Source organism: Notolepis coatsorum, assembly GCF_963971535.1.
Source record: "Notolepis coatsorum genome assembly, chromosome: 19".
Taxonomy (NCBI): Eukaryota; Metazoa; Chordata; class Actinopteri; order Aulopiformes; family Paralepididae; genus Notolepis; species Notolepis coatsorum.
The window spans coordinates 5,779,539-5,800,271 of NC_140183.1; the positions used below are offsets into that span (position 1 = coordinate 5,779,539).

At 44.9% G+C, this 20,733-nt stretch overlaps 1 protein-coding gene across 2 annotated transcripts in view; it reads right to left on the reverse strand.

Annotated features, from left to right (window-relative positions):
• Positions 1–20,733, reverse strand: part of spag1b (sperm associated antigen 1b) — an 88,633-nt gene that overhangs the window by 51,368 nt on the left and 16,532 nt on the right. For both annotated transcript variants that reach the window (XM_084336528.1, XM_084336529.1), the window contains exons 11-12: positions 19,834–19,963; positions 9,944–10,417 (exon numbers count right to left, since the gene is read on the reverse strand). In XM_084336528.1, coding sequence (XP_084192654.1) covers positions 9,944–10,417; positions 19,834–19,963 — 604 coding nt within the window. The remainder of the gene's footprint in view (positions 1–9,943; positions 10,418–19,833; positions 19,964–20,733) is intronic.

The following is a 20,733-nucleotide window of genomic DNA, read 5'->3' on the forward strand; positions in this document are numbered from 1 at the left end:
TAAATCTGCCATACACACACACACACACGAGAGCTTCCGTCATGACAAGTTCCCATGTGCTCTGGCATCACGTACCATCTCTCATCAATGAAGCACTCTGCCATCGATACCATCTCCGTCGCGGTGTCTGCGAGCCCTCAGGCGTAATAGGTCGCAGAGCCCAGAGATAAACACGTCTACCTTTCGTTGGACTTCAGACTCACAAAAGGCCCCAGCCAGGACGCTTTCAGCTGCACACCTACATAAATAGTTCACCTTTTGGAAATGCCACTGCACTAGCGCTGGCTGAACCGCATGCACTGCGGCGCTCACACACAGCCATTGCTCAGAGTTCAAGGAGCACGTCGTCAGCTGCTGTACATTATCTCTTCTCGCTCTCCGAACACCGGTCACAGGGTCACAGGGTCACAGGGTCCACTTCACAGGTTCAGCGGCATCTGGCTCTTTTTGGTTACGTTTTTTTTTTTTTAAGCGGATAGCAGCTTTCAGTAGGCAGAGGATTAGGCTGGATTGTCTACTTATGTGTATTGTCTTTGTTATCATGCCTTTAATGTGTATCATGTTTTGATGTATGTTATGTGTTATGTGTGTCCTCCCGACCCGTGACAATAAGGTTTCACTGTATTGTGAAAAGTATATTACTGTATACTAGGCCATGTCCCCGACTAAGGATTTGTGGGGGGGGGGGTGGTCATTCCATTTGGGCTGTGGGGGGTGCTGCTTAATGTGTGAAGAAGTCGACTGAAGGCTTCTTGTCCTCTGCGAAAGCAGGCAATTGGTCCACTGATGGATACATCTTGATATTGTCTAGTGTGAAATCCTCTTTCAGTGCCTCTGTGCCGGTTTTCTTAGGCAGTTAGCCTCGCTGGTATGCGCACCATTTTGCGTTAGCCACGCTTCTCTAGGCCTCGTTGCTTTTGGAAAGAATGATAAAAAAAAATTACTTTAATTAATTAATAAAAAAATTATAATCTTTTTAATTTTTTTTGGCAGTCGACTACGGCTCCTTTCGATCGATTAGTCGACTAGTCGAGGTCAGCCCTACTGTACACCATAGCACAGTGTTCCCCATATACACAGCCTACAATATATTTATTTGTGGTGGTCCACCGTAATATCACAGAGGAGGCCCACCACAAATAAATTGTAACCTCATTGTGAGTTTGCTCTCTTCTCCTTGGGAACAATTGGGGAAACGGAGACTCTGAGAAAAGATTTAAATAAAGGACACATTGCCTGTAGTGAGGGGTCAGGGTTAGTGACACAAGCCTGTAGTGAGGGGTCAGGGTTAGTGACACAAGCCTGTAGTGAGGGGTCAGGGTTAGTGACACAAGCCTGTAGTGAGGGGTCAGGGTTAGTGACACAAGCCTGTAGTGAGGGGTCAGGGTTAGTGACACAAGCCTGTAGTGAGGGGTCAGGGTTAGTGACACAAGCCTGTAGTGAGGGGTCAGGGTTAGTGACACAAGCCTGTAGTGAGGGGTCAGGGTTAGTGACACAAGCCTGTAGTGAGGGGTCAGGGTTAGTGACACAAGCCTGTAGTGAGGGGTCAGGGTTAGTGACACAAGCCTGTAGTGAGGGGTCAGGGTTAGTGACACAAGCCTGTAGTGAGGGGTCAGGGTTAGTGACACAAGCCTGTAGTGAGGGGTCAGGGTTAGTGACACAAGCCTGTAGTGAGGGGTCAGGGTTAGTGACACAAGCCTGTAGTGAGGGGTCAGGGTTAGTGACACAAGCCTGTAGTGAGGGGTCAGGGTTAGTGACACAAGCCTGTAGTGCTTCTTGTGTGTTGCGTTTACAGTGATGTTGTGATGCTGCCGACTGTGTTGATCTCACCCCACTCTCTGCCAGAAACACAGACATAATTTCTTCCAGCCCTTCAGGGAACCACACATGAAGATACTGTAAGATACAGAGGACTGAAGGAAGAGGAAGTGCCTGTGTCCAACCACATTTCACATACAGCTATACACTAGGCCAGTGGTGCCCAACCAGTCGATCGCGATCGACAGGTAGATCGCGGGCTGGTTTCAAGTAGATCTCGATTAATAAAATTAGATAAAAAAAATCAACTCTGCCTCTCCTTGTTAACTACAACAAGCAATGCTGTTTGTTATTTAAGATGAGGTCGGACTCGGCACTGACAGATTTGTGTTCATTATGCTGCTTTTATAAAGCCTCAAATGACGGCTTACAATATACAATTTTGGCTGGTAGCTCTCGGCTAGGTGGTAAATTAAAAAGTAGATCTTGGTTCAAAAAAGGTTGGGGACCAACGGCGGTTAGGTGGTCGAGCGGAGATTGCGTTCGTCACCAGCCCCGGAGCTGTGAGCTTGGTTCGCCTGTTCGAATCCAGCTCACAGCTCCGGGGTTGTCACCAGCTTGGCTGGCCGTCTGCACTGATACAATTGGCTGTATTAGAGGGTGGGAGAAGCTGGCGGGGTGGGTCCGGGTCGTTGTAAACAGCGACTCCTACAGTTTGGTCGGGGCGCCTGCTAAGCGCGGATAGGACCTGAGTGGGATAGTGTGATCCTTCCACACGCTACGCCCTCTCAGTGAGAATCCGCGCTGCCAGGTGAAAAGAAGCGGTGATTGGCTGGACGTGTGTCGGAGGAAGCACGTGGTAGCCTCCACTCTCCCAAATGATCTGACTGTGGGGGGTAAAGCGCAGCGACCAGGAAGGGACTGGGAATTGGCATACGACTAACATTGGGATGGGAGAAAATCGGAGGAAAATGGAGGGGGAAAAAGAACAATAAAAAAAAAAAAAAAAAAAAAAAGGTTGGGGACCCCTGCACTAGGCTATACACAGCTATACAGTAGGCTATACACAGCTATACAGTAGGCTATACACAGCTATACACTATGCTGTACACAGCTATACACTAGGGCTAGGCTATACACTAGGCCAGGGGTTCTCAAACTTTTTTATACCACAACCCCATTTTATTTAGGATTTTCTTTGGCGACCCCACACTTAATGTATCGCGTAATTTCAACTCGGAAATAAGGAATATCAAAATAAAAGCACACGTCGTTGAACTTGGATCATGCATATTTATTACAGCACTATGTTATCAATGAAATGAATGAATATTATCAGCAAAAGCAATGGAATAATGGAGGCTGGGTGGCGCAGCGGACATTGCGCTCGTCACCAACGCGAGAGACACTGGTATAGAATCCGGCTGTCAGCGTTGCCTCCGGCTTGGGCCAGCCGTCATACTGGCTCGATTGGCAGAGTCAGCGGGAGGGGAGTCGATGGGGTGGTAATCTGATTGTTGTAAATAGCGACTCCTACAGGTCGGTCAGGGTCGCCTGCACAGCGAGGACGGGAGATGGCGAGGGTAGTGTGAGCCTCCCACACGTTACAACATGCCAATAAGAGTCCGCGCTGGCAGGTGAAAAGAAGTGGCGGGCTGACTCCGCATGTATCGGAGGGGACATGCGATAGTATCTATCTACCCTCCCTACGACCGACCAGTGGGGGGCACATGCGAGCAACGATCAAGACAGCAGGGGAGGGAGAATTGCCACGAGAGGAAATTGGGATGGGAGAAAAATCACAGAAAAAGGAGGAGAAAAAGTAGATACAAAAATAAATATTCAATGGAATTGTTTCTGTATACACATTTATAAAACGAGGCATATTTAGCCTAAATATGTTGCCAGAACATGAAAAGAAAATGCGCTCACGTGCGCTTTGGCAGAGATCCGCTGCTACAGCTACTCTGAAAATCCGGCCTCACCGAGGTATTAATGAGAAGGGGACAACCTTTCCCAGCGCAGCATTACACAACACTGGGTACTCGTTCCGGACTGATATCCAGAACTTTGCGAGGGCCTGTCCAGTGAACTTGACTTTCAGTAGCTCGTCACACGAAAGACGAATTACCCCAAAATCTCCGCTGATTAACCTGGAGTGTCACTAACGGAGTTTCGTAATCCAGCTCATTATCAGCACATTTCTCTGCCAATGGGTTGTTGTTTTTGTCTGCAAGGAAAATCTGCACTTCTTCTCAGGAGTTAAAAAAGGCGATTTAATACTCTGCCTCGAGATAGCCACCTGTGTGGTATAGCAGTTGGTTATGCGCAGAGCCCATTTCATTGCGACCAACCGGCACCGCTTCTGACGCGAGTCCAGGTTACACACAAAAGACCAGACCCCCCTCCCGTGATTATACCTGCGCAGGGTGTAGTGAGATGTGTATTGGAATACTGTGCGTCAGCCTCCGTTGATGAAGGAGCGAGACATGGCAAATACACACAGCTGCCGGGTGGAAAACTCGATCGGAGTTTAAATTTGTTTGCCAATGCGCGACCCCACTGTCACCTACCTGCGACCCCACTTTGGGTCGCAACCCGTAGTTTGAGAACCGCTGCACTAGGCTATGCACAGCAGTACGACTAGTGTTCAGTGTGTTAGTATGACTAGTGTTCAGTAGTCATGCCCACTGCCCAGATTAGACTATGTTTGGGGCTACAGTACATCTGCCCCATATACATGAGATTAAGAACAGCATGGATGGCGGTGGACTGTGATACAGAGTGGAGACTTGGGTTGGAGGGGTCTCTCTTGCCCTCCTGAGTTCCTCTCTCTCCGCAGGGGAGGGTTAAGGTTGGGCGTGCTGTTCCATTGTGATGCGGCCTGTGATCTGTGGAGCCCGCTGAGATACTGTATGTAACGGACATCTGGCGATTAGGGTCGTTTCTATTGAAAAATATTTCCCTCTATTGTTTCCATCGCCCATGGTTACAAAGAAGCCGCAGGACTGCTTTACGGCAGTGTTTCACGACATTCAGACCCTGCTTTACATCCTCTCTACATGTGGGCTCGAATAACAAACATGGAGGAGCGTGACGCAGAAGGGAACTCCCCGCAACACTCAGAGACAGAACAGGACTCAAGCCACAGCAACCAAGACGGCATGAGGAACCTGTACCTAAAGGGGGGAGGGGGCACGAGGAACCTGTACATAAAGGGGGGAGGGGGGGGGGTACTTCTGTTGTTTGGTTGTAGAAGACGTCTGACAATGACCAGAAAACTGTACTTTGCAAAGTATGCTATTCCCACCACACTACCATCTAACATTACAGAACTATTACCATCTAACATTACAGAACTATTACCATCTAACATTACAGAACTATTACCACCTAACATTACAGAACTATTACCATCTAACATTACAGAACTATTACCACCTAACATTACAGAACTATTACCACCTAACATTACAGAACTATTACCATCTAACATTACAGAACTATTACCACCTAACATTACAGAACTATTACCACCTAACATTACAGAACTATTACCATCTAACATTACAGAACTATTACCATCTAACATTACAGAACTATTACCATCTAACATTACAGAACTATTACCATCTAACATTACAGAACTATTACCATCTAACATTACAGAACTATTACCACCTAACATTACAGAACTATTACCATCTAACATTACAGAACTATTACCACCTAACATTACAGAACTATTACCATCTAACATTACAGAACTATTACCACCTAACATTACAGAACTATTACCACCTAACATTACAGAACTATTACCATCTAACATTACAGAACTATTACCACCTAACATTACAGAACTATTACCACCTAACATTACAGAACTATTACCATCTAACATTACAGAACTATTACCACCTAACATTACAGAACTATTACCATCTAACATTACAGAACTATTACCACCTAACATTACAGAACTATTACCATCTAACATTACAGAACTATTACCACCTAACATTACAGAACTATTACCACCTAACATTACAGAACTATTACCATCTAACATTACAGAACTATTACCACCTAACATTACAGAACTATTACCATCTAACATTACAGAACTATTACCATCTAACATTACAGAACTATTACCACCTAACATTACAGAACTATTACCACCTAACATTACAGAACTATTACCATCTAACATTACAGAACTATTTCCACCTAACATTACAGAACTATTACCACCTAACATTACAGAACTATTACCACCTAACATTACAGAACTATTACCACCTAACATTACAGAACTATTACCACCTAACATTACAGTCATGTCATATATTAGACGGTCTCTTCTTCCTCTATGGTGCTAAACCCTCTCTAACCGAAGAGTCTAGGAGGCTACACTGATATAACCAACGAGGAAGAAGCTGTTGACCAACACCCACTCCAGCGTTCAGACACATTCTATCCTAATTAAATAGAGGCCTTGCACAGAATTAATTTCCTTGCACAGTGTAGTTTTTTCTTTTCTTTCTCCAACATGGCTGCCTGTAACCATGGTAACCCCTTTCAAAATAAAATGCCAAATTTCTTGCCATTGGTACAGTAGGTACAACAACATTGGAAAAGCATGATATTAATCTAATAAAGAAAAACAAAAAGGGTTATTGTACAATCTGTATATCGTCGATGACGGTATTGTATAAATCTATTCCTTTGCATGGATCCACTACAGTACACTTTAATAATCTGTATTATTGGTGGCCCTACAGTAGACAGATGATGAAATTCACTGGATTATGTTCAGTCAGTTTAACACAGCAGGGGGGCAGAGTAAGCAACGTACTGTACATGATGAGAGAGAGAGAGAGAGGTACTGTACATGATATGAGAGAGAGAGATGTACTGTACATGATGAGAGAGAGAGAGAGAGGTACTGTACATGATGAGAGAGAGAGAGAGGTACTGTACATGATGAGAGAGAGAGAGAGGTACTGTACATGAGAGAGAGAGAGAGGTACTGTACATGAGAGAGAGAGAGGTACTGTACATGATGAGAGAGAGAGAGAGAGGTACTGTACATGATGAGAGAGAGAGAGAGAGAGGTACTGTACATGATGAGAGAGAGAGAGGTACTGTACATGATGAGAGAGAGAGGTACTGTACATGATGAGAGAGAGAGAGAGAGGTACTGTACATGATGAGAGAGAGAGAGGTACTGTACATGATGAGAGAGAGAGGTACTGTACATGATGAGAGAGAGATACTGTACATGATGAGAGAGAGAGGTACTGTACATGATGAGAGAGAGAGGTACTGTACATGATGAGAGAGAGAGAGGTACTGTACATGATGAGAGAGAGAGAGAGGCACTGTACATGATGAGAGAGAGAGAGGTACTGTACATGAGAGAGAGAGAGAGGTACTGTACATGATGAGAGAGAGAGAGGTACTGTACATGATGAGAGAGAGAGAGGGGTACTGTACATGATGAGAGAGAGAGAGGTACTGTACATGATGAGAGAGAGAGAGGGGTACTGTACATGATGAGAGAGAGAGAGAGGTACTGTACATGATGAGAGAGAGAGAGGTACTGTACATGATGAGAGAGAGGTACTGTACATGATGAGAGAGAGAGGTACTGTACATGACGAGAGAGAGGTACTGTACATGATGAGAGAGAGAGGTACTGTACATGATGAGAGAGAGAGAGAAGTACTGTACATGATGAGAGAGAGAGAGAGGTACTGTACATGATGAGAGAGAGAAAGAGGTACTGTACATGATGAGAGAGAGAGGTACTGTACATGAGAGAGAGAAAGGTACTGTACATGATGAGAGAGAGAGGTACTGTACATGATGAGAGAGAGAGAGGTACTGTACATGATGAGAGAGAGATAGGTACTGTACATGATGAGAGAGAGATAGGTACTGTACATGATGAGAGAGAGAGAGGTACTGTACATGATGAGAGAGAGAGAGAGGTACTGTACATGATGAGAGAGAGAGAGGTACTGTACATGATGAGAGAGAGATAGGTACTGTACATGATGAGAGAGAGAGAGGTACTGTACATGATGAGAGAGAGAGAGAGGTACTGTACATGATGAGAGAGAGCGGTACTGTACATGATGAGAGAGAGAGAGAGGTACTGTACATGATGAGAGAGAGAGAGAGGTACTGTACATGATGAGAGAGAGGTACTGTACATGATGAGAGAGAGAGAGGTACTGTACATGATGAGAGAGAGAGAGAGAGAGGTACTGTACATGATGAGAGAGAGCGAGGTACTGTGCATGATGAGAGAGAGAGGTACTGTACATGATGAGAGAGAGAGATACTGTACATGATGAGAGAGAGAGAGAGGTACTGTACATGATGAGAGAGAGAGGTACTGTACATGATGAGAGAGAGAGGTACTGTACATGATGAGAGAGAGAGAGAGAGAGGTACTGTACATGATGAGAGAGAGAGATACTGTACATGATGAGAGAGAGAGAGGTACTGTACATGATGAGAGAGAGGTACTGTACATGATGAGAGAGAGAGAGAGGTACAGTGCTATCTGGCTCTAAATCGACAGTACACCATAGCAGATTATTTGAGCATGGTGACTGATCAACAACTAAAAAGAACCTTGACAAAATACAGACTGAGTGAGCACAGCCTCGCTGTTGAAAAGGGGAGGCACAGGAAAACCTGGCTTCCTGCAGAGCAAATGCTGTGCTGTCATTGCATCCTCAGTGAGCCTGAAACTGAGTTGCACTTCCTCACCAAATGTGAAAAATACAAATATATTAGAGAAACGCATTTAAAAAATGTTTAACTAATAACAAAAGGTTTTCTTGCACTACCAGATACAGGAAACCAGTCCTACTAGGGGAGGACTCAACAAGCTGTGAGCTAGCAGCAGCCTATGTTGCTGCCTGCCATAGACTGAGGGACAGTGAGTGACAGTCACCTGACATGTTTATGCCGTAATATTTTATGTTCTATTTTATGATGATAATTTCTGTATGTACTATGACATTAATATGTGTTTTGTAATCCATGCTTATGTTATTAATCATTTGCTTTGGCAATATGTACAAGTTGCGTCGTGCCAATAAAGCCATTTGAATTGAATTGAATTGATAGGAAATGAGAATGTAGGTGGGTGAACATGACGTGCAGCAGTTCCTCTCTCTCGCCCCCTCTCTATCTCCCTCACCCCCTCCCCCCCCCTCTCCCTGCCCCCCCCTCTCCCTCTCTGCACGGAGAGAGATTTACAGCTGCAGCACAGAGCTCCGGCCTCACAGTGGGTGAGTGGGCAGGCGGGGGGGCGTCACGTGACACACAGGGACCTGAGCTGAGAGGCTTAACGCCGGCAGGCGGCTGAGGCTAAAACAGAAACACACCACGATGACAGACGCACTGTGACGCAACAACGCTCTGCCTCTCCAGGTACAACACGGCATGTAGCCGGGAAATAATAATCATCATCATCTCCCTCTCTCTCTCTACATTGTGTAAGGCTTCATCACGACAGCATTGGTTAGGCTGTATCTGTGTGTATATATATATATATATATATATCACACTAGTGACTATAGGTAAACACTGCGACAATAACAAAGGATTCCTGTCGCTCTGTGATGATGAAGCCATGATGAGGATAAAGTGTCGGTTCTTCTCACCGCAGCAGACTGTGTGAAACACCATGACGGCTCGTTCAAATGACGTGCGAGTGCATCTGTAACTTAAATGACAGGCCTGTGTTTGGCTGTAATGGCAGCTTTAAGTAACAGCAGCAGACCGTATCACACTTCCAGATATATATATATACACACACACACACACACACACACACACACACACACACACACACACACACACACACACACACACACACACACACACACACACACACACACACACACACACACACACACACACACACACACACACACACACACACACACACACACACACACACACACACACACACACACACACACACACACACACACACACACACACACACACACACACACACACACACACACACACACACACACACACACACACACACACACACAATGTCACTGTCCTGAACCAACTAGCAGACCGTCCAAGATGACGACGACAACAACAACAACAACAACACACATGAAGACCGCCCGGCTCCTACCTGAGTCTGTGAAGCCGGTGATCGCCAGCGAGTATTTCCCCAGCGCGTCGCCGAACTGTCCGTTCTTAAAGAGCAGGTTGCCCTCGTTCTTCAACCGCGCCAGGGGCGGGGGCAGGGCACCGCAGGGGGCGTCGAGGTTCACGGCGCCGCTCGGAGGAGCCGGTCCCTTGGGAGAGCCGCCGCCGCTTTGATCCGCCTGAACGGACGACGGCGCCGCCGAGCCCTTGTTGTTGCTCTTCTTGCCGGTGCCGTTGGTGGCCCGGCCGCCGGGGGAGTCCTGCGCCGGCCTGTACTTGTCCGCGCTGCTGCTGCCGCCCCGTCCCCTCCAGGGCGCGTGGGGGTCGCCGCCGCTGTGCGCCCCCCCGCCGCCGTGGGGCTTCTTCTGACTGTTCCCCATGTCTCCTTCCTCGGCAGGAGAAGCCGCGCTCGTCTCCTCCCCTCCCGCAGGCTGGCTGCTGGGTTCAACCGGACGAGCTAGAAGGGAGGGAGGGACACAGAGAGAGAGAGAGTGGTAGAGAGAGAGAGAGAGAGAGAGAGAGAGAGAGAGAGAGGCAGAGAGAGAGAGAGAGAGAGAGAGAGAGCGAGAGAGAGAGGCAGAGAGAAAGAGAGAGAGAGAGAGAGAAGGACACACCCACAGTATGCAGTCAGCAGTTACATCACAATTGGGGGAGGGTTGGACACACAACGCAAAGCCACTTGAAAGGGGAGTTCCAGGAAGCAGCCACTCTAACCCACTGAATTATCAAGGCACTGTGAGTGGGGGTGGGGAAACACACACACACACACACTCTCACACACGACACACACACACACGCACACACACGACACATTCTATGAAATGTCATGCTACTCAGTGGCACAAGGGGTTTCCTCTCTCGAGGAGGAATGTCATTGTAGAGCACGACGCCGGCGAACATTACTTCCCCTTCTGTCGGAAAGGGGAAAAAAAAGGTCACGGCTTCCTCGTGTGTTCTGGACAGAGACACCATGATGGTCGCTTTTCTTTATACCACGGGATTAAAGGGCAAATCCTCCCGTTCCAGACCGGGCCGTTCCAGGGGGGAGTCTCCAGGAAGAGTACATCCACTGCTTCCTTCCGTGTGTCCAAAACACATGAACTAAGTGTTGAAAATAATATATATATTATATATTTCTGTTCAATATATTATCTTCAATAAATGCTTATAAATGAGTCACGCACATTTTTATAATTTCTATGTTGGTAAACGAATGCAACCTTGCGGCCGGGTAGCGCAGCGGACTAAGGCTGTGGTTACACACAGGGGTATTTTCGTTTCGTTTTCAGGGTCAGTTTCGCTTTTGAGAACGCAACGTAATGGCAGGCGAGTTAGACATTTGTTTTGCGACCTGAGCACTTTCGTCTGTCTACCACCACAGAGACAGTGGGATCGAATCCGGCTGTGGTGCCTCCGGCTTGGCCGACCGTCCATACGGACACGATTGGCAGTGTTAGCGGGTGGGAAGCCGGCGACGGTGGGTCCTGGTCGTTGTAAAAACAGCAACGCCTACAGATCGGTCGGGGCGCCTGCACAGCAAGGTCGGGTCCTGGGAGAGGTAGTGTGATCCTTCCACACGTTACACTCCCCCAGTGAGAGTCCGCGCTGCCAGGTGAAAAGAAGCGGTGGGCTGGCTACACATGTGTCGGAGGAAGCATGCGATAGTCTCCGCCCCCTCCCAGACCGACGGTAGGGGGCAGAGCAATGAGCATGCAACGACCAGGTAGGAGATTGGGAATTGGCATAACGACTAACATTGGGATGGGAGAAAGATGGAAAAAGAAAGGGGGGAAAAAGAGAAAGGGAAAAAAAGAAAAAAAAACTAAGCAACCTTAAATGATTTTACTTTGCAGTTACTTTAAACTTTAAAGGGATATTTCATTCACTATACAAATTAGCACTACACTCAGTAGTACTAATTTGTATATCTTGTACCCAGTTTAATCACTTGTACATTGTATATTGCACCATACTACTGCTACATCTGCACTCTGATTGGATTCCCAACATTATGTGCTGCATAATGACAATACATTGGAATCTAATCAAAATGTAATTTACATTTAGTCATTTAGCTGAACGCTTTTATCCAAAGCAACTCACAAGTTCTGTACGACAGGTCAGCAGGAAGGGTACGACTCTATCAGCTGAGTAACAATGTTCACCAAACAGTCTTTAAACGTGGCTGCTGCAGTGATGAGTGCAGAGTAGTAGAGACATTATTAGTACAGTAGGTAGTAATATAGACAAGGAAGATTATTCAGTAGCAAAGTGCATGATAGTAGAAGACAGTGCAAAGGTTAGTTCTCCTCAGCAGTCGTGTCTCTATGTAAGGCCATCTACTAGTAAGCTAGTGATCACTGTGGTAGAGGCCAAAGAGGATGGAGGTTAACTCCCAGTCACATATCCATATTCTTTTTGTAATAAAGTATTACAGATATATAATAATAGTATTACCTTTTAACCCAGAATTTAAACTGAGAGTCCAAAACAATCATCCAACTAATAGTAGTCCTCAGTAGGGAGATTTATTAAACTGAGCTGGTCAGTCTGAAGTGGCTTTAATAGCTGCCTATAATCCTATCACCCTAACTCCTCCCTACCCAGTGCAGCTCCATACCACCATTGTTTTCAACGATTGTTGCAATATATGTGTTGCAACGTGTAATTGCATCATACGGAGTGTGGGTGCTCAATGACATCGTATGTAGATTAGCTCCAGTGTTTCACACACACACGTTGTGTAGTTGACATTTTACTACACCATTATATGTGTATGTTCCTTGTATATCCCTACTATTGTCATGATATGTGGACAGCGACGCCTATAGGAAAATGGATTATCGGCTATTGTAACAATTCTGCCGCATGGAATTTGAAAAACTTTCCACTTTTGCACAAAATGAGTTCCCTTCTTTTTTTTTGGTCCACTTTTTCTCCCATTTTCTATATTTTCTCCCATCCCAATTTCGTATCATCCAATTCAACCCTCCCCTGTCACGGACGCTGTTTCTTGCCTCCCACAAGCCGGCTGCAATGTGGACTAAGTCATACATAGCACAAGTCCCCTCCGGTACTTGAGGTAACAGCAGTCGCATCTTTTCACCTGCGCAGCTCGATCTCTCAGTGGCGAGGAGTAACGCGTGGGAGGCTCACACTGCCCCCGACACTTCCTGATTCTACTGTGCAGGCGCACCAACCGACCTGTAGTAGTCGCTGTCCACAATGCCCGATCCCCACCCATCAGTTTCCCACCCCCTAATACGGCCAATGTGTATTAGTACGGACGACCAGCTAAACTGAAAGCAATGTGGAGCGCTGGGCTCGAACTGACGAGCCCAGCGTCTCCAGCATTTCATGGCGAGCGCCTTGCCCACTACGCCACGTAGCCGCCCAAAATGAGTTCCCTTATATCACTAACATTATTGTTTAAGCATTTTTGGTTGAAATAAATTTTACGCAATTTTTTTTAATGATTAATTGCGAATATTTTCATGTTGAGCTATCGATTGTGGATGAATAAGCACAGAAAGGTACACCATACCAATGTTAATGCTTTATTTGTTTTAAACGAGACGATTTAGAAATGGGCAATGGGGAAATGCATTGGGTTGGACAGAGGGTGGAACACGAAAAACGGCAATGACGTAACCACTACACCTCCCTATAGCAGCCGGTTATGCGCAGAGCCCATTTCATCGCGGCCAACCAGCAACGCTTCTGACAACAAACCTATCCATTGCGAGTCCAGGTTACACACAAAAGACCAGACCCCCCTCCCGCGATTATAAATGCGCAGGGTGTAGTGAGATGTGTATTGGAATACGTGTGTCGGCCTCCATTGATGATTGATATACCTGCTGTAGAGATATCTGCTGTAGAGATACCTGCTGTAGAGATACCTGCTGTAGAGATATCTGCTGTAGAGATACCTGCTGTAGAGATACCTGCTGTAGAGATATCTGCTGTAGAGATACCTGCCGTAGAGATATCTGCCGTAGAGATATCTGCTGTAGAGATATCTGCTGTAGAGATATCTGCTGTAGAGATATCTGCTGTAGAGATACCTGCCGTAGAGATATCTGCTGTAGAGATATCTGCTGTAGAGATATCTGCTGTAGAGATATCTGCTGTAGAGATATCTGCTGTAGAGATATCTGCTGTAGAGATATCTGCAGGCACTCCAGTACAACAGAGCTGAATGGCTTGTAGCACTCAAAGCACCAAAGGAATACATTTGAAAAACTCATCAACAGAAAGCATGACATGGTTACTCGAGGTAATCCACAGACCTTGTTATGAATAATAATATGTGGCGGCTGTACGTTGGTAGAATATAGTTCCTAAATTAACCTGCTCACAACAACGTTGTGGATTATCGGAAATCGTGACATTATTTCTCGGTAGAGACGTCGCTTTTGTTGGTGGTGCTTTGAGCGCCACAAACCCAGTGCCATTCAGCTCCGTAGTGAAGGAGTGAAGGCAGACAACAGATATCTCCAAATCCCTGCAAATCTCACCAAACCCATCTGGATGGATAGACTACTCCGGGTAAGAGTACAAATATATTATTTTTTATATTATATATATGCCCCTTTAACTAAATGGTAAATGGTGCATTTATATATAGCGATTTCATCCAAAGCACAACATTTTGTTCCTCACATTCACTCACACACCCATTCACTCACACATTCACACACCAATGGCGGGGGCGAATTCCCGAGGAGTGGGAATCAAACCGCGAACTTTCCGACTACCAGACGACCGCTCTACCACCTGAGCCACTGTCGCCCATAACTACTTTGGGTTTCTCAGATATATATATTTTTTTTATCCTCTTTTTCTCCGCCTGATTTTTTTTTCTATTTTTCTCCCCATCCCAATTTAGTCGTTATGCCAATTCCCCCCCTCCCCTACCTGGTTGTTGTGCGCATGTTCCTCCTACTGGTCGGTACAAGGGAACCCTGAAGTCCACCACATGCTTCCTCCGACACATGCGGAGACAGCCAGTGGCTCTTTTTTCACCTGGCAGCGAGGACTCTGATTGGTGAAGCGTAACGTGTGGGAGGTCACGCTGCCTTCACCATTTCCTGCCTTTCGCTGAGCAGGCGCCCAGACCTGACCTGTAGGCGTCGCTGTCCACAACGCCAGATTCCCACCCACGACTTCCCTCCCGCTAACTCAGCCAAACGAGTTAGTATGACGACCGGCCCAAGCCGCAGGCAATGCTGACTCCGCAGCCTCTTGCATTGGTGACGAGCGCAATCTCCGCTACGCCAACCGACCGCCAGGTGGGTTTCTCAGATATTCTGAGATTCGGTAGTGCTAAAAGAAACCTGACAACATACTGTATAACCCTGACACTGTTTTGTGAATGGCAGAATGACATTTTTATTCTAGTTAGTGTATAGACTCAACCACATCGTGCACAATTGTACAGCCCTGACCTATTTTATAATTCTATTCTACTTCTATTTTTATTTAGTTTATATTCCATGTTATCTTATTCAACCTTTTATTTTATTCGACCGTAATTGTCTGTCTGTTAATGTCGCACAAAACCAAATCAAACTCCTTGTATGTGTAAACCACTTGGCAATAAAGACCTTTCCGATTCTGATCTGATTCTGATCTATGAACGCGTCTTTTTGCCAAAAACCTGTTTCATCTAAACACAACACTTCTTAGTTTACACAATCGTCTTATAACTAAGAGATTCTCTTAAAATAAATATAGTTTTCATGCATAGATCACTAGATGTATCAACTTATAATACAAGTTTCACATTAGCACTTAGCATTTCCTGGATGACAGTGTGGCCAGCTGGCCAATAGCGACCATGATAGGTTCTCACTCTCAGGATTATGTGCGTCACACAGATCTCAGATCTGAACTGCCCACCTCATACTATAGTCTACCCATATACTCTGTATGATAGATCTGTACTGCCCACCTCATACTATAGTATACCCATATACTCTGTATGATAGCAAGTACCACAGTGCTGTATATACCCATATTTATATTATATTCTATATTTATATATATATATATCCATTTGTTTGAATATAACTGCATATAACCCCTCTATATACTGACTTATACACCTGCAAATAACCCTTAGCGCTGTATGATAGCATGTACAAATGCTGTATATACCATATATATATATTTATTCTCACTGCATATATATCTATCCACACCTGTCTGTATTTACCTGCATAGTCCTTTTACATATCTGTAGATACTATATCTATATCTGTACATATCCTACTCTTACTAGTTACGCTGCTAGCTAGTATGACGTACTACCATACAGTCGTTATACCTGTATCACTGTACACGTTATACTACAACTCTGTACATACATTACATCTGATTAGCACTACACTCAGTGGTACTAATTTCTATATTTTGTACCCAGTTTAATATCCTGTACATTGTATATTGCTCTTTACTGCTACATTTGCACTCTAGTTGGATGCCAAAATTATTTCCGTTGTACTGTACTTGTGCTGTATGATGACAACAAATTTGAATCTAATCTAATTTTGAGGAAGTACAGAGAAGACAAAGTCATGCCTCCAAGAGTTAATAACAACCTGTACAGTCAAAGTCCTGCTTCCAAGAGGAGTTAACCATAAATACAACCTGTACAGTCAAAGTCATGCTTCCAAGAGGAGTTAACCATAAATAACAACCTGTACAGTCAAAGTCATGCTTCCAAGAGGAGTTAGACAAAACACAAAAGCAAATGATTTATATTCAGGCGTGTGCGCATACTAGATAACTAGTTAACTCATATATACTAGATAACTAGTTAACTGATGGATACTAGATAACTAGTTAACTCATATATACTAGATAACAAGTTAACTGATAGATACTAGATAACTAGTTAACTCATAGATACTAGATAACAAGTTAACTGATAGATACTAGATAACAAGTTAACTGATAGATACTAGATAACTAGTTAACTGATGGATACTAGATAACTAGTTAACTGATGGATACTAGATAACTAGTTAACTCATATATACTAGATAACTAGTTAACTGATATATACTAGATAACAAGTTAACTGATATATACTAGATAACTAGTTAACTCAGATACTAGATAACAAGTTAACTGATATATACTAGACAACTAGTTAACTGATAGATACTAGATAACTAGTTAACTGATATATACTAGATAACTAGTTAACTGATGGATACTAGATAACGAGTTAACGCATATATACTAGATAACTAGTTAACTCATAGATACTAGATAACTAGTTAACTCATATATACTAGATAACTAGTTAACTCATAGATACTAGATAACTAGTTAACTCATAGATACTAGATGTTAACTGATTAATCAGAGCAGCTGCCAGAATGTAATTACATTGTCTAAGTAATTTGGTTTACAGCATCTCTCTACAGAGCAAGATATTAGTGTCTGGGTTAATTAAGGGAACCGTGAAGGGTCATTGGCTGATTGGTTTACTTGGCAGTGCGTGTGGGGGGGGGGGGGGGGGGGGGGTAAAAATCCAGACATCATGTGGCTTCATGCAGACAGTCCTTGGAGTTCCTCCCCGAAACAACACGTGTGCAGTTTGGTTTCAGGAGAGTTCTGCCTACAAACCGCATCATTGTTTACAAACAGTAAGAGGGTGTGGAACAATTCTGATTAAGACAATAAGTTAAATCTCACACCTAGGAGATCCATGCAAAAGTATGGATTTTTACCCCCCCCCCCCCCCCCCCCCCTCTCACACACACTGCCAAGTAAACCAATCAGCCAATGACCCTTTACGGTTCCCTTAATGAACCCAGACACTAATATCTTGCTCTGTAGAGAGACGCTGTAAACCAAATGACTTAGACAATGTAATTACATTCTGGCAGCTGCTCTGATTAATCAGTTAACATCTAGTATCTATGAGTTAACTAGTTATCTAGTATCTATGAGTTAACTAGTTATCTAGTGTATATGAGTTAACTAGTTATCTAGTATCTATGAGTTAACTAGTTATCTAGTATCTATGAGTTAACTAGTTATCTAGTATCTATGAGTTAACGGCCCTCATTGCGGTCACAGAGGCACTTCACTTAGCAAAAGCGAAAAGGCCTCTCCCCTGTCCTGATTCTCCTAGATCTATCTGCAGCCTTCGACACAGTCAACCATCAGATCCTCCTCGCGGCCCTCGCAGGAATGGGAGTGGCTGGCTCTGCGCTGACATGGCTGACATCTTACCTCAATGACCGCTCCTACCAAGTGTCATGGAGAGGGACCCTGTCGGCCACCCGCCCCCTGCGGACGGGTGTCCCCCAGGGCTCAATCCTAGGACCCCTTCTCTTCTCCCTCTACACTAAATCACTGGGTAACATGATCACATCGCATGCCTTCTCGTATCATTGTTATGCCGATGATACTCAACTCTTCCTCTCCTTCCCTCCCTCCCTCAGATATCCACGTCTCTGAGCGGATCTCGGCCTGTCTGTCCGACATCTCCGCCTGGATGACGACCAACCACCTCAAACTGAACCTAAGCAAAACAGAATTGCTCCACCTGCCGGCCAAATCCTCCCCCTGACCGACCTTTCCATCACAGTCGAGAATGCAGCTGTGACCGTGTCCCCGACCGCCAAGAACCTTGGTGTTGTCCTCGACGACCAGTTGAACTTCTCTGCTCACATCGCAGCGACAACCAGAACCTGCAGATTCCTCCTGAGCAACGTCAGAAGGATCCGCCCCCATCTGACAAAAGAAGCCACCCAACTCCTCGTCCAATCAACAGTCATCTCCCGCCTCGACTACTGCAATGCACTGCTTGCTGGCCTCCACTCTCAAAGAGCACCTACGGGAGACTGCAATTCGAAACTGGGCCCTGTAACTGTCCTAACCCAACCCCCTCCAATGTACAGTAAATGTCCTAAGTAACCCAATAATACACGAGACCCTCTTCTTGGGACCAAGTAAGGTTTCGTCGATAATCCAATGTACAGTGTGTATTGAGCTGTACTGTATTGTACCCATTCTGCAATCTGTTAATAACATTTTCAATCAATCAATCAATCCCGGCCACCAAGCCTCTTCAACACGTTCAAAACGCAGCGGCCCGCCTGATCTCAAACCTACCGAAGTCGGCCCATGTCACCCCACTTCTTAGGGACCTGCACTGGCTCCCCATTGCTGCACGTATCCGCTTCAAGGCCCTCGACCTGGCATACCGTGCGGCAAAGGGAACCGCTCCCGCCTACCTCCGGTCAATGGTCTCTAACTACACACCCTCAAGACCTCTACGCTCTGCATCTTCTGGCCGTCTCAGACCTACTCCTATCCAAGCCCCGGGAGGGTCATCAAAGAGAAGCCCCCTATTCTCAGTCCTTGCCCCACAATGGTGGAATTAACTACCCACCCCAGTTAGGACAGCCGAATCCCGTCCAATCTTCCGCCGTCAACTAAAGACGCACTTCTTCTACCATTATCTGAAATAATAATAAAAAAAACAAAAAAAAATATCTAACCCGTCCCTAACTAACCTTACTGTCATGCACTTGTCCTAATAAACTAACCTACACTGTAACACGCAACACTTTGATGAACATTGTTACTCAGCTGATAGAGTTGTGCCCTTCCTGATGACTTGTCGTACAGAACTTGTAAGTCGCTTTGGATAAAAGCGTCAGCTAAATGACTAAATGTAAATGTAAAATACTTCATTAATACTATAGTGGAAGACGTGATGGAGAGAAGATGAGGAGAGTGTAGAGGAGAAAGAGAAGGTCTCAAGACAGGTCTCAAAACTCCTCATCTTCTCCTTCAACTAACATATTTTAGACTTTCGACCTCGAAAGGTTCAAACAATCTCACCTTTCTGTTCCGCCTCCTTCTCATCTTCCTCGTTCTCTTCTTCTACTTCCTGTATGAGGATCTTCTTGCCTTTACCCTGCTGCCCGGGATTGCATTCTCTCATCTTCTTATCAACCTCGATCAGAAGTTTCTAAAAAAGACAAATCATCTTTAGATTGGATTAGGTGTCCCCCTGCTCCACCGAGCTGCCTCTGCATGTTAGGCCGGCCCTCACTCTGCAGGTGTTTAAATCACGCCTCAAAACACATCCATCTTCTTTGGTTTTTGACACAGCTTGAGAGACCTGCTTTTTTATGTGACATACTGTATATATGCTTTCCTGTGTGGTTTTGATCTCTGTGTGATATTTGTTGTGTGAATTGTACAGCACTTTGGTCAACTTTGTTGTTTTTAAATGTGCTCTATAAATAAAGTGGATTGGATTAGAGTACTGCTGGAATACAAAATGTGGAAGAATGTGGAATATTGCTCCACTTCTACAAGTCCATTTGCATATTCTTGGTATCTAGGGACATCTATGGACCTCAGTGAATGTATTCCCAGTGTCAGAAATATTGTGTCTATTACTAGGCTTGCTTAAATTGTGATGAAACAAAGGAGAATATGAATTATGATTTTTCTTTGCATCTTTGACAGTGAATAACACCATGCAAATAATTTCCAGACATGAAAAACTGCCACTGATCTCGTTCAGTACCTTCTTGAGATCATGTGTACAAAGAATCTAAGGAAATGAATAAAGGGAAGATGATTAAACAGAAGGTTTTGTAGATACAGTACTGAATTCTCCCATCCGGACCAATGCAATTTGAAATATTATTATAGAATATAGAATAGCAGGCTTATAAATTACCTTATTATAGACAATTCACACATTTATGGATTGTGCCAATTGCCAAA